The sequence below is a fragment of the Littorina saxatilis genome, linkage group LG12, assembly GCF_037325665.1.
Source record: "Littorina saxatilis isolate snail1 linkage group LG12, US_GU_Lsax_2.0, whole genome shotgun sequence".
NCBI classification, from domain to species: Eukaryota; Metazoa; Mollusca; class Gastropoda; order Littorinimorpha; family Littorinidae; genus Littorina; species Littorina saxatilis.
Genome location: NC_090256.1, coordinates 8141417 through 8155276, shown reverse-complemented (window position 1 = coordinate 8155276; position 13860 = coordinate 8141417). Strand labels below are relative to the sequence as shown.

Here is a 13860-nt window from a genome sequence, read left to right as displayed (position 1 = left end):
TCGAAAGATCAATCAAGTCAGGACAAGAACAACAAGAATTTCATTTGCCATTATAATAGCAAAACAGTCATTGGTCGCTGTCCTTTGATTGTAGGTAACAATCCAGAAAACTAAAACTGGCCTCCATGCTAATTGCTAATGATAATGTTTTACAGGCCACAGTGAAGAAATATCAGCATACATATATTAAAACCTTTCTTTATGGCAGCTTCAAAACATTCTGGAAGCAAGGCGACAGCTCGTTTCCAGTAATCATCTACCACCAGTTGCTCCCATGATCTGCTTCACTACCTAAAGTTTTGTATGTTAAGTGGATTACCCCCCTTTTTAAGACCTCCACAAATTTGGGAAAATCAGGTATTAAATGGGAGAGGGTCTTCTTTCTTTCTTTCTTTATTTGGTGTTTAACGTCGTTTTCAACCACGAAGGTTTATCGCGACGGGGAAAGGGGGGAGATGGGATAGAGCCACTTGTTAATTGTTTCTTGTTCACAAAAGCACTAATCAAAAATGTGCTCCAGGGGCTTGCAACGTAGTACAATGTATTACCTTACTGGGAGAATGCAAGTTTCCAGTACAAAGAACTTAACATTTCTTACTATACTGCTTGACTAAAATCTTTACAAAAATTGACTATATTCTATACAAGAAACACTTAACAAGGGTAAAAAGAGAAACAGAATCCGTTAGTCGCCTCTTACGACATGCTGGGGAGCATCGGGTAAATTCTTCCCCCTAACCCGCGGGGGGTGGGTCTTGAAATAGGGGTTATATTTTACAGACATTATGAACAAAATGGATTAAACTAGGGTCTGAAAATGGGGGAGTCTTAAAAGGGGGTTCTAATGTATGGTATTACGCCAGAGATGCAGTCTTAACAGGGGGTTCTAATGTATGGTATTAGGCCAGAGATGCAGTCTTAAAAGGGGGTTCTAATGTATGGTATTAGGCCAGAGATGCATCGAGTGGATTATACTGGACATGTTTCCATTAGCGTGCGCCCTACGAACAAACATTCATTTCATATATCATGATCAACACATCAAAACCATATAATCACAAGCATTCAGACATGGACATCATGTTTAGATTTCCCCCCCAGAAAGTCCATTATCATACTAAAAGCAAACAATCACGATGCAATTATAAACAAAGATAGCTACATTTGGTACAATACTAGGTTTTAAAATAATCTTCAAATTAAAAGCATGCAAAGGTGAAGGAACAAGTAACAGTTAAAAGAATGCACAGGCATACATATTCACACTAATTATCAAAAAGCTAAACAAAACATTAAACAAGAATGTTGCAAACTTGTATTTGCTAGAGACAATTAACTTGTCACCGGGTTCAGACGGGCGCTGTGGCGGGGTGGTAAGACGTCGGCCTCTTAATCGGAAGGTCGAGGGTTCGAATCCCGGCTGCGGCCGCCTGGTGGGTTAAGTGTGGAGATTTTTCCGATCTCCCAGGTCAACTTATGTGCAGACCTGCTAGTGGCTTATCCCCCTTCGTGTGTACACGCAAACACAAGACCAAGTGCGCACGGAAAAGATCCTGTAATCCATGTCAGAGTTCGGTGGATTATAGAAACACGAAAATACCCAGCATGCTTCCTCCGAAAGCGGCGTATGGCTGCCTAAATGGCGGGGTAAAAACGGTCATACACGTAAAATTCCACTCGTGCAAAAACACGAGTGTACGTGGGAGTTTCAGCCCACAAACGCAGAAGAAGAAGAAGAAGTCACCGGGTGATTTTAAACAAAAACATTGTGCGTGATGCACATCATTTTGGCCAAAGGTGAGAAGTGCACAGGGCTGGGTTACCTTTTGCACCAAAACAGTGTATGACAAGTGCCTCACCTAGCAACTAAAATAATACGTTGCCATGCAAAATATCACTCTGTCTTCGCACAAAACATTTGAGTAATGCACTGAAGACTTAAGACTGAAGTGAACCTTGTGTCCAAAGTTAGAGGTTTCAACTCTATTTTCTCCACCTCAGCATCCAAAACAGAAATCCACTGAAATCATCTTACAATTAGTGACTGTCTTCTTGGAGAGAAAAAAAAACCAACGTCCCTGGATGGGCAGTCAAAGAAATGCACAAACACAAAGGAGCTTATGTTACACAGTAGATAACCATTAATAATGCACAATATACCGTATTTTACCCATATAAGGCGCAACTTTTTTTCTCAATCTTGACCCCTGCGGCTTATTGAAGGGAAGCGCCCTATGTGTTGTTAAAATAGAAATCCCAGGCCAAGTTTCATCTCAGACATCAAAGAAACCACCAGAGTACCAGTCAAACAACTTGTGATAATGCATGTTTCAGCTACTAGGACACTACCCTGGCCAAGTTTCCTCTCAAGACATCAAAGAGACCGCCCCATAGGTTAAACTCGGTGCAGGAAGTGTTTCCTCTCTCAGATATGACAGGGGAACCACCTCTCATAGCTAAAACTGGGTCATTGACCCCTGGGAAGAAGGTCAGTGTCTATAAACAAGGCAACCCAGCTATCACAATGGACCTGCCTTTGATCTCCCCGCACACACAGAGCACACGTATTTCCACTCTGTATTCTTCCTTTGATGTGCCGCTTATAGACCAGAAGCGCCTAATGTGATGTTTTTTCTCAATTTAACCTCAAAAGTGGGGGTTGCGCCCTATATAACGAATCACCTTATACTCCCGAAAGTATGGTAAGAATCCAGGTTTGAAACAAAGAGGTATCCCTCCAACACAAAAAGCAAATACATATCACAGATCAATACAGGATGTACAGCACACTAAATAAATATTGTTGGTATTACATGTACCTATAGTCCACTGCCACAAAAACACTTTAAACCCCAAACAGCATCCAGGAGCGTTATATGCGTGGGTCCATAAACTTATACTCCACAAGTTAAAGTTATTCTGACACATCACTTGTATAACCAGCTGGGTTTTTTACACACAGTAACATGTTCAGCCTCAGAACTCTTTTTCTTTATTTGGTGTTTAACGTTGTTTTCAACCACGGAGGTTATATCGCGACGGGGAAAGGGGGGGAGATGGGATAGAGCCACTTGTTAATTGTTTCTTGTTCACAAAAGCACTAATCAAAAAATTGCTCCAGGGGCTTGCAACGTAGTACAATATATTACCTTACTGGGAGAATGCAAGTTTCCAGTACAAAGGACTTAACATTTCTTACATACTGCTTGACTAAAATCTTTACAAACATTGACTATATTCTATACAAGAAACACTTAACAAGGGTAAAAAGAGAAACAGAATCCGTTAGTCGCCTCTTACGACATGCTGGGGAGCATCGGGTAAATTCTTCCCCCTAACCCACGGGGGGTCCTCAGAACTCTTCTTGAAATTATTCTCTTGTGCTGTAGCCACTAACTGATGGGTACAGTCTAATGAGAATTCACAAAAGCATCCTTATTTACTACAGTGGAACCCCTTTAAACACCTGCACTAATCTAAAAAAAAAATTCAGGCTTTCGAAGAGTGCAAGTTTTAAAACTGAGCTGAGGTGAATTAATAAACCTCATGGACAGAAGTAAGAGAGCAGAGTCTTGAAAAGGGGAGAGGGGGGGGAGGGGGGGTGATGGTCTTAAATCAGGGGTTCATAAAATAAAAAGGAGTTCCACTGTACTCGTGAAGAAAATATCACAGTAAATCCCTAGTACGATTATAGATGTTGTATCAATAGATTTATTTATCTTGATATCACTTCATAATCTAGGTTTCTTAACAGAAGTAGCCAGCTTTTTGTCTAATATATTGCTTAAAAGTAAGGTCCATATTTAATCAATTAATTTTTAAAAATTGACATTTAATATCTTTAACAAATTTGTATCAGTATTGCTAACCTATAAAGTAACTGTTCAACATTATTCACATAGGGATAGGACTAACATTACCACTTTATGGCCTTATTTAATTCAACAAGCAGTCATTTTCAATGTCGACATCTCAAGGCACAACAAAATTAAATCAAAATCAAAAGAAAATAGAAGCAAAGCTATGTGCAAGACAGATGATGTTGCAAACTACAGGTCAGTCTGAGCTGCATATTGTCAAGTCAACCTCAGTGAATTATGCAAAGCAGAGCAGGGATTCGTAAATCGTTATAATAAAACAAAAATCACTTCTTTTTTAGCCATGCATTTACTGTTGGCCTTTTTGCATCTAAAATTGCAAGTGTCCAATGCAGATGCTAGCCGCAAGCCATTCTCACGTTTACAAAATGGGGGAGTGGTGCAAGCTGGTTGAGACTGCACAATATACTTATTTCTTACATCACATTTTGATGATTTTCACATCCCATAGGTTGTCCAAAACTTTGATTTCTACGTGTCAAGTTCCAAAGGCCAGTGAGCAATCTCTGTTTTATAGTATGTCTGGTTATCAGTAAAATGCAGCACAACTAAAGTCAGTCCAGCAGCACCCCCTTAACACTTTCTACCCCACCTATGATGACCAATTTTTTTTTAGCCCAGACCAGCTGTGCTGCAGCAGGTCACTCAGAATTGTAGTAACTGTGCAACACGCTGGAATGCAGGCGCTAGATAAGATGGACCTTACAGGAAGCGACTGAAGCTAACAGTCTAAGCGGATATATCCGTACCTGGTCAGATAGAGCCATATGAGTGGGTACGGATATATCTGTACCTGGATTTACATTGTAAACATTGTACACAAGCTTCAATTAATGGGTCGATCCTGACTCAACTCCTTTTGTTAAAATGTCACTGCTAGGTTAAAGCATTGATAAAGAAAATGTGAAACATTTTGTGAGGCTGTGTTAAATAACTCATACTTTCTGTACCACCTTTGGAAGGCACAGACATGAAAGCAAATCCTCACAAAGGTGCGTCTATTTTCATTGTTGTTATTGCTGCCTTCGTTTACACACTACGGCATCTCCCTGTAGTACTGACACAGAGCTTGATCCATATCCATGTCATTTTCCATGATATAGCGTCTGGCAGCTTCCACATCATCAGTCATTGTGACACTCAGGAATTCAGTGATCAGCGAATCCAGTACCTGAGACAGATTATAAAAATGCTCAGAGTCCTAGCTCAGTTATTTCTAAAAGTCTTGGTATTAGAGGATTGAAAACTTTGAGTCTTGTGTCTTTTCTTGGCAATTACCCATAACCTTCCAACCTGACACACACTTTTTAATGTAACCTCCAATGAACAATTATGCATATGCCTGCACACACACACACACACACACACACACACACACACACACACACACACACGCATGCACACACACACGCACTCAAACACACACACACACACACAATCTCTCTCTCTTTCTCTCTCGCCTTCCCCCTTCACCAAGCATGGCCTCCCTTACCTGTGCCACGGTGTCATTCTCCACTGTAAACTGATCTTCTGCTGCCTCTGCTTTATCTGTCGTCGCATATTTTGCAGCGATAACTTGCGGATCAGCGGCAGTACCCTTGAAGATGTAGTTGTGGTCTCTGTACTTAGGGTCTAGAATAACTTCTGCACCTTCTCCACCCTGATGGTAAACAAATACATTTTCTTCAAGCCTTTTCATGAATCAAACCAAACACATTTTCTTCAAGCCTTTCCATGAATTTCCAAGCCTTTCCAAACACATTTTCTCTGAGACTTTTCATCGGCAAACAAACACATCTTATTCCAAAATTTTAATAATAAATTTTCATTTAATTAATATACTTACCCAACTCACATATAGCAATTAACTCTAGTTCAGTGCTGGTAACGCTGTACGCGTTCCCCTTGGTAACAAGGGAGACCACCCTAAAAAAGAGTGATCCATCCCATAATATCAGACCGATGTCCGGTCCAACATCCGTATGCGTGCGCATACGCCGCCATTTGTATCATTCGAACGAAGCCCAACTCACTACTTTTTTAGAACCCAATACCACCACAGCGGGGAGGCGGGAGGGTTTAAACGATGTGAGTTGGGTAAGTATATTAATTAAATGAAAATTTATTATTAAAATTTTGGATTAAATTACATATTATTACCCAACTCACATATAGCAGATTGCTACTATAGGTGGTGGGTACTTACCAAAAACTAGGCATGCAGGACTTGTCCCGCCGCTACCATGGCAGGCAGCGCGGAGCTTCCATCCTGTCTTACAGAAGCGACGTCTCTGAGGTAATAATTGACGAAGATGTCCTCAGAGCGCCAGTACGCAGCTTCCAGTACCTCGGCTAGCTTGCCGGACCGAAGAACTGCCACTGAGGATGCCCAGGCTCTCGCCTCATGGGTTCTAGCCGCGGTGAGAGGCAACACTGCCCTAACATCACCCGACTGCACTAGCCACCAGGCATATGCTCGTTTGATCAGAGTGGAGATCCATTTGGCCAGAGTCACCTTCGCTATATCCTTACACCTAGCCGTGTTTAAAGATATGAAAAGAAGCTTTTGACTTTCTGACCTAACAGGCCGAGTTCGAGACAGGTAACATCGGAGAGCTCTCACAGGACAATTTGCAATATCGGGATCTCCAGGAGCCAAAATCTTGCTCAAGGGTGGAATGCGCAAGATTGGAGAAAGCTGGCCAGGTTTCTGGTTTTTCGCGAGAAAGCCGGGAACAAATTTGAGAGAAATGGAACCATCCTTCTCGAACGCAATATCCTTGTCTAAACCCGACAAAGAGTGCACCTCACTACCTCTCCTCGAAGTAGAGAGAAGCGTTAAAAACACAGTCTTACGCGTCAAATCTGCCAAAGAGGCTGACAAAAGAGGCTCGAACTCATCCGAGGCTAAGAAACGTAAGACCAGGAACAAATCCCATGCAGGGAGAAGCGATTTTGAACGAGCTGCTAAAAGGGCAGCCCCCTTAATAACACTAGCGATAACCCCTCCAAGCGAAATTTTGTGGCCTAATTGCGCGAGGGTCGAAGAGATCGCCGACCTCCGGACCCTAATAGAAGAGGGAGAAGCCCCCTGATCAGCCAACCAAGACAGATGGTTGGCTACATGAATAGACCTAGGTGAAAGAGGTTTAACCCCGTTAAGCGCGCACCACCTAGACCAAGAGGCCCAGTGCGATGAGTAAACCGAAGAAGTCGATTTTCTATGTGCATGTCCAACGAGTCTCAGAGTAGGGGAAGAGGCCCCTGCCCTACGCAAAGCGCTTCGGACAGAATCCACGCGTGAAGGGCCAGGATCTGTGGGTTCTCGTGCTGAACGCCTGACCGAGGCTGCACGAGATCTCCTCTTTTCAGGGCGAGAGGGATCGGGGGCCGAACTGCTAGACGCAGTAGGTCGGGAAACCAGTGCTGGCTTGGCCACAGAGGAGCGACCAGAACCAGCGCTGGTTTCTCTAAGTCCACTTTCCTGAGGACTTTGCCTAAGAGGCAGAACGGAGGGAAGGCATACGCCGGAAGATCTGACCAATCCACTTCCAGAGCATTCACCTTCCAGGCCAGAGGATCCGGGAAGGGGGACACAAAGAGAGGAAGTCTCGCCGAAAACCTCGTCGCAAAGAGATCTATCTTGGGTTTGTCGATCTGCGACCAAAGCCGCTGCAAAGACTGGTGTGTGAGAGTCCACTCTGAATGAACAATCCTGTCCCCTCTGCTCAAAGTGTCTGCAAGGACGTTCAGACTGCCCTTCAAGTACACTGCTGACAACAGAATGTACTGGGCGTGACACCACTTGAGAATGCGACATGCAATGTCGGAAAGACTGTGAGACCGAGTCCCCCCCTGCTTGTTCACATACGACGCCACAGACATGTTGTCGGTGTGAAGACGTACATGACTGCCCTCCAGGAAAGGCTTGAACGCTAGAAGCGCCAGGGAAACGGCCTCCAACTCCAGTACATTGATATGTAGGGAGGCCTGAGAGCAATCCCAAACTCCCGAAACCATGTGCTCGTCCAGATGAGCACCCCACCCCGTCAGAGATGCGTCCGTAAACAACTCTCTCTCCGGCGGTGGACGAACAATGGGAACACCCCGGAACAAATCCGGAAGAAGCCAAACACCTGTGGTCTGCTGAAACTAAGTTCCCAGTGCGATCGGAACACTCCAGTCCTGGGATGTCTGATCCCACCTTGACTGCAGGGAGGCCTGAAAAGGCCTCTTGTGAACCCTGCCCAACGGAATGAGGGAAGCCATGGATTCCATCTGACCCAGAACCGAAGTCAGAACCCTTGCACTGGCGTGATTCTCTCCGTAGAGAGACCGAATCAGACCCTGAAGCTTGTCGATCCGCCTTTGAGACGGACGGACAGACCACCGAAGTGTGTCGAATTCCATGCCCAGGTAAGTAAACGTCTGGGATGGTTCCAACTCGGATTTTGTCAGGTTGACAGAGAAACCCAGCTGTGCCGCCCGGCTCAGCACCCTGTGCGTATGAGCCTCGCAAAGCCCCCTGTTCTGGTGAAGGATTAACCAATCGTCCAGGTATGCTCTGAGACGGATGCCTTCCTGTCTCACAAGAGCGCAAAGCTGCCTGACCACAATCGTGAAAATCCACGGAGCTAAAGACAGGCCGAACGGCAGAGCCCTGAACTGGTAAGCTTTGCCGCCCCAAGGGAAGCGAAGCCACTTCCTGTCCGCGACATGTATGAGGACGTGAAAGTAAGCGTCTGTAAGATCGATCGACGTTGCCCAATCTCCCGGCCGTAAGGCCTCCCGAACCGAAGTTGGAGTTTCCATGGTAAACTTGATTACTCTCAGAAACTTGTTCAAAGGAGAAAGATCTAACACCGGCCTCCACGCCCCCGAGGCTTTCGGCACTACGAAAAGTCTGCCGTAAAACCCCGGGGACCGCGCGTCCAAGACCTCCTCTATAGCTCCCTTGAGCAGCAGAGCCGAGACCTCCTCCTGGACCGCGTTCCGTGCCACCAAATCCTTTGGTGCCCTGCAGGGCGGGATTATCCTGACCAGGGGAGCCTTCTGCCCTGACCAGAGAAGCCGGAACCCCGAACACACTATCCCCGTGACCCACTTGCTGGCCACCAGTTGCAGCCAGGAAGAAAGGGCCCTGGACGGGCCGCCCGCTACAACTAGCGCGGGGGCCACCGGGATGTGTTGTTCGGGGAAGTTTCATTGGGGGTGAGGCTTACGCCCCGACCCCCTGGAACCCCCGAAAGACTGACCCCTCTTGGGGTATGGAGCTCCACGCCCCCTACCCCTGGAGGAGAATGACTGCTTCTGGGCCTTCCCACCACCTGACGAAGACGTCTGAGGCTTAGCAGAAGAAAACGCCTGAGTCTGAGACTTGCCCTGAGGCTTCTGGAAGCCCTGTGAAGCCAAACGCGCGATCGCTACATCCCGCGCGTCCTGCGTCTCTTTCTGGAGTGCATCGAAAGACGCCTGCCCTAAGAGAGACCCCTCAGCAAAAGGGGAGACCTTCAGCCTCTCCACAGTCGCGGTGTCCCGAAATCTGGACCCCGTCAAGAAGGCTGACCTCCTTGAAAGAACTGCGTGAGTATACAGCCGGGCAGACAAAGCAACCTGTTCTCTAGTCACCTTGCCCAGAGTAGCCAGCAGTGTCGAAACATCTGTCGGCGACGCATCAAACCGAAATTCAAAAGGATCAAGAGATGTGGCAATCGATCTGGACAAAGACCTTTGCAGAGACTCCGACACGGACGTGAGTTCCAGCAAAGACCTTCCAACTTCCTCCACAGCTGCGAGAGAACCGTCAGTACATGGGACAACTCTATCCCTACTGTACCCGTCTTCTCTCAAAGCAGCAAGTTCCGGCGTCACCGGAAGTGCCCCTGACGGCAGAGCAAAAGAGTCAATCAGATTCAAAGGATAAGGGGTAAGCTTGAACTTCGAAACACCGGAAGCAGCCCGAGCCCCAGGCTGAGCCAGCCAAGAGACAACGTCTTCCGGGGCCTCGCCGTGCTGAACCAACAACGGCACCGCCGGTTTGCGTTTACCACACAAGACGTTAGCCATCTCATAGGCAATAGTTGACGATTCCCGGAAGCGGAAGCGAGGCCGTTGCTCCTGTGCACTCCGGAAATCGTCAAAAGCAGAACGAGGTGGGTGAAGCTGAGCCTTGTCCTTCACCACCCCTTCCGGAAAGTATCTGAACGCCGTTTCCGCCGCCAGCGCCACTGCGGCTGACAGCTTCACGGGCAAATTCAGTTGGGAATCCTCTACCACTGAGGCATCCCCGTCTTCCGCCCTACACTCCGACTCGAGATCAAGCTCGGAGCCAGGAGGCAGAACATCAGATAGTTTATCGTCGGCAGAACCGACCACTTCCTGCCCCCCGGGCGGAAGAGGACTAAAACGGTCCCCGATATTCTCATAAAGAGACGTACGGAGGCGTTCGTCCTTTCGCTGCTCATAAGAACTCTCACGACATCCAACGCCAGAGAGAGCCCCCTGAGCTCGCACACCGGCAAGCGGTGTAGACATACCTTGTACTGGTGTCACATTCAGAAGAGACACCAACTTGGTACTCCCATCCTGCGAAGCATGGACATCCGCCCGAGTCACAGTCGCCGAAGGCTTAGCGGAAGTCGAAGCCGGAACTGCAGGAGACTGCCGTAACTGTGCTAAGGAGAGAACATCAGAAACACCCGACGGAAGCGCACGTAATTCCTCCCTAGTGGAAGATAATTCCGACGCTAGTGTCGAAACTTGAGCGCTCAAAGTCAACAATAAAGACGCAACTTCAGCTGGCGCTAACCCAGGGCAGCCATCTGAAGTTGAAGCAGAAGCAGAAGCAGAAGAAGAAGAAGCTTTGCCCGAAACACCACTCTTGCCAGAACGTAAACAAGCCTGACCGGAAGTTAAACTGACGTCTGCTAACACGGGAGATTTAACAGAAGTTGAATCAGAAGAAACAGACGCGGATTTTCCTGCGCCCTTCTCTCTCCTCGAGCTACGTTTAGGAGGCGAATCGTCAGGCACCTGCCTCGAACTAGGCTTCCTTTTCACGCTATCAACAAGCGCAGCCTCCGCCATAGCAAAATAACTCACGAAAAATTTCAAAGAAAAACAATTTCAGAAAAATTTCACAAGTACAAAACGAGCGACGAAAAACGTCGCTAAAGTTATAACAAAACGGAAAGATCTCACCACACAGGTAGGTAAAGGTGAAACGATAGGCGACGACCAAGGGGAGATGCCAAAGCCAAAGACTATGGCAAGCTGAAGACAGCAGGAGCGTACATCAGAAGCGTCCTTCCCAGTTGAACCGCTGAGAGAGAATGATACAAATGGCGGCGTATGCGCACGCATACGGATGTTGGACCGGACATCGGTCTGATATTATGAGTTATTTCTAATATGCTGACTGTTAGCAAATGATAACAGACATGTCGAGAAAAAAGATATCAAGCATGAGCCTTTTAGGCGAATGCTGATATCGTTTGTGAGACATGTCTGTTATCATTTGCTAACAGTCAGCATATTAGAAATAACGGTTTTATTACCGTTTAAATCGACCAAAAGAAATTTCGAAGCGACCCCGCGAATTAGACGGAACAGCCGCAATGGGAACTGGAGCGCTCCTACCTGATTATGCCTGTCAGTCAAAGAATCCTCGTGACCGGCTGGGTCAGCCAATCAGAGTAACACACCTGACGTGATGAATATTCACAGGTCAAATGCGTTTGACACACAACAATCTCACAAGATAAACCTTGTTGAACATGCGTTTCGGTTGCTTAGCTTTTTCTTGTTGAACAGAGAGCGACAGATTTAGAACCGACTCCAGACGGATGGGAAATGACGTAAAGATACATTTGACGTAAAGCGAGTGACACAATTTCACTTGATTTTTCCGAACTTAGATAATTTAGATTTGAAGTGAGCGGGTCCCATTGCACACTCAGAGGATGGGCGGTGCCTTGCTGTTTCGTAAAGCACCCACCGACAAAACTCGCTTTTCGGTATTTTTTACATAAAGAGAGTATTATCTGACAGCATTTGAAGTGTCACTATTTAGAATAAATCACGCTGATATTGTTGATTTAAATTGTTACTGTGTCTTATTAATTTATAGCTTGATAAACAAAAAGGGTCCCTGCCTGAACGTTATAACATTTAGAGGGTAACCTAGAATCCGCCCTGATTGGTCAAAAAGCCAAATGGGGCACCGAATTGGTAATAATATGGGATGGATCACTCTTTTTTAGGGTGGTCTCCCTTGTTACCAAGGGGAACGCGTACAGCGTTACCAGCACTGAACTAGAGTTAATTGCTATATGTGAGTTGGGTAATAATATGTAATTTAATCAAGAATTTACATTTGCAAACAAACACATTAGCTCTTAGCCTTTTCATCTGCTGACAAACAGATCTTATTCAAGAATCTACATTTGCAATTCAAACACTTTTTTTTCAAGCCTTGCTTACATCAGCAAACAAACCTATTTTTTTCAAGGAATTACATTTGCTAACAAACATATTTTTTTGAGGATTTACATCTGCTAACAAACATATTTTACGCGACTTGTTATTTTGCTTCATTTGACTTGATAAACTTTCAGAGAAATTCAAATTGTAAGTTCTCACCTCTTTCTCTGCCAATTCCTTCGCCTTGCGCTTCTTTCTCTCCAGTTTCTCCTCTCTCTTCTTGATGATCATCATGTCATACAGCTGCAAGAATGCAATCAAAACATACAACAATCTGAACAAAAATCCAACATTGGGGAAGATCAAGCTTGAAAAACTGATGCTATAACTGGAAATCTCAGTTCTGTGAGGACACATTTTCTAGGTTACATGTTAAAAAAATACAACTATCTATATTATCTTATTATAAACTGTACAAAACTTAACACATTTCTAATGTCACTGTCCAATTATCAAGGGTTACACAAATGTTAACAACTCACAGTTTCTTTTTAAATTGTAGAAGTCATAGCATCATTTAAGTACATAATTATGACGAGCTTACCTGAGTAAGTGAAGTCTAATTGTGGTTTTATCGACCACAATGTAGAGAGGAAAGGGATTACGTGAGATAGAACGCGGGAATACGTCACTGTTTAACGACGTGTAAATGGTGCAGAAAAAAGAGAAAGAGAGAGGAAAGGGATAGGGAGGGAAAACGGTTATCAGTATAACTCTGAAGACAACTTAGGGCGAGGCACGTAATCCCTTTCCTCTCTACATTGTGGTCGATAAAACCACAATTAGACTTCACTTACTCAGGTAAGCTCGTCATAATTATGTAATTTTATCTCCCACAATTCCGAGAGGAATGGGTCACGTGAGACTTTAAAGTCTGACCAAGGGCGACCTCGACAACAGTTTCAGCAGAGACAACAGTACCAGCAGAGAAGAGGTGTCTCCAACCGACAGACAGGACACAAATTCTCTCCCAAGTTCCACTCCCAACAGAGCGGGATTCCCTCCATGATAAGCACCACAACCAAATGTCTCTGGCAATGTCGTTGCACAAAACTTTTGTGCTGCCCATGTTATTAATACAAGCAACAGTGGTGCTATTGTCTGTAAGTAACTGAATGTAAGAGTGACATAATCCCCTGCAAAGGGATTTCAAGGCAAAATAAGCTGCTTTAAGTTCCAAACAGTTAATATGTTCAAAAGCTTCTTCCTTGGTCCACATTCCACCTGTGGTGCTAAAGTATGCAGTAAAAGCCTGCAAAAAACCCAGATGGAATCAAATCAAAGGCAGAAAAAATGGTTTCACAAGATTTGAACTCACAGGCGAGCCAGGTGGACAACTGAAGTAACAGACTCTCTTCCAGTGAAGTCGTTCGTACCTCTTTTCCTCCTGAAACAATGTCAAACACAGAAATCATTAGCGCCAGCACTCTCGCCTTTGCAACAAAGTTCACCAACAACTTCCTGTAATCTCAAGGGATGGGACTGGGAGTAGAAATCGACA

The 13860-nt window shown here is 45.4% G+C and overlaps 1 protein-coding gene across 1 annotated transcript in view; it reads right to left on the bottom strand.

Annotated features, from left to right (window-relative positions):
- Window positions 1-184: 184 nt before the first annotated feature.
- The window catches only part of LOC138981181 (uncharacterized), a 30567-nt gene continuing 16891 nt past the window's right edge, over window positions 185-13860 (bottom strand). The window contains exons 9-12 of the mRNA XM_070354014.1: window positions 13678-13746; window positions 12519-12602; window positions 5371-5538; window positions 185-5049 (exon numbers count right to left, since the gene is read on the bottom strand). Of these exons, the coding sequence (XP_070210115.1) occupies window positions 4915-5049; window positions 5371-5538; window positions 12519-12602; window positions 13678-13746 (456 nt within the window). The 3' untranslated portion in view covers window positions 185-4914. The remainder of the gene's footprint in view (window positions 5050-5370; window positions 5539-12518; window positions 12603-13677; window positions 13747-13860) is intronic.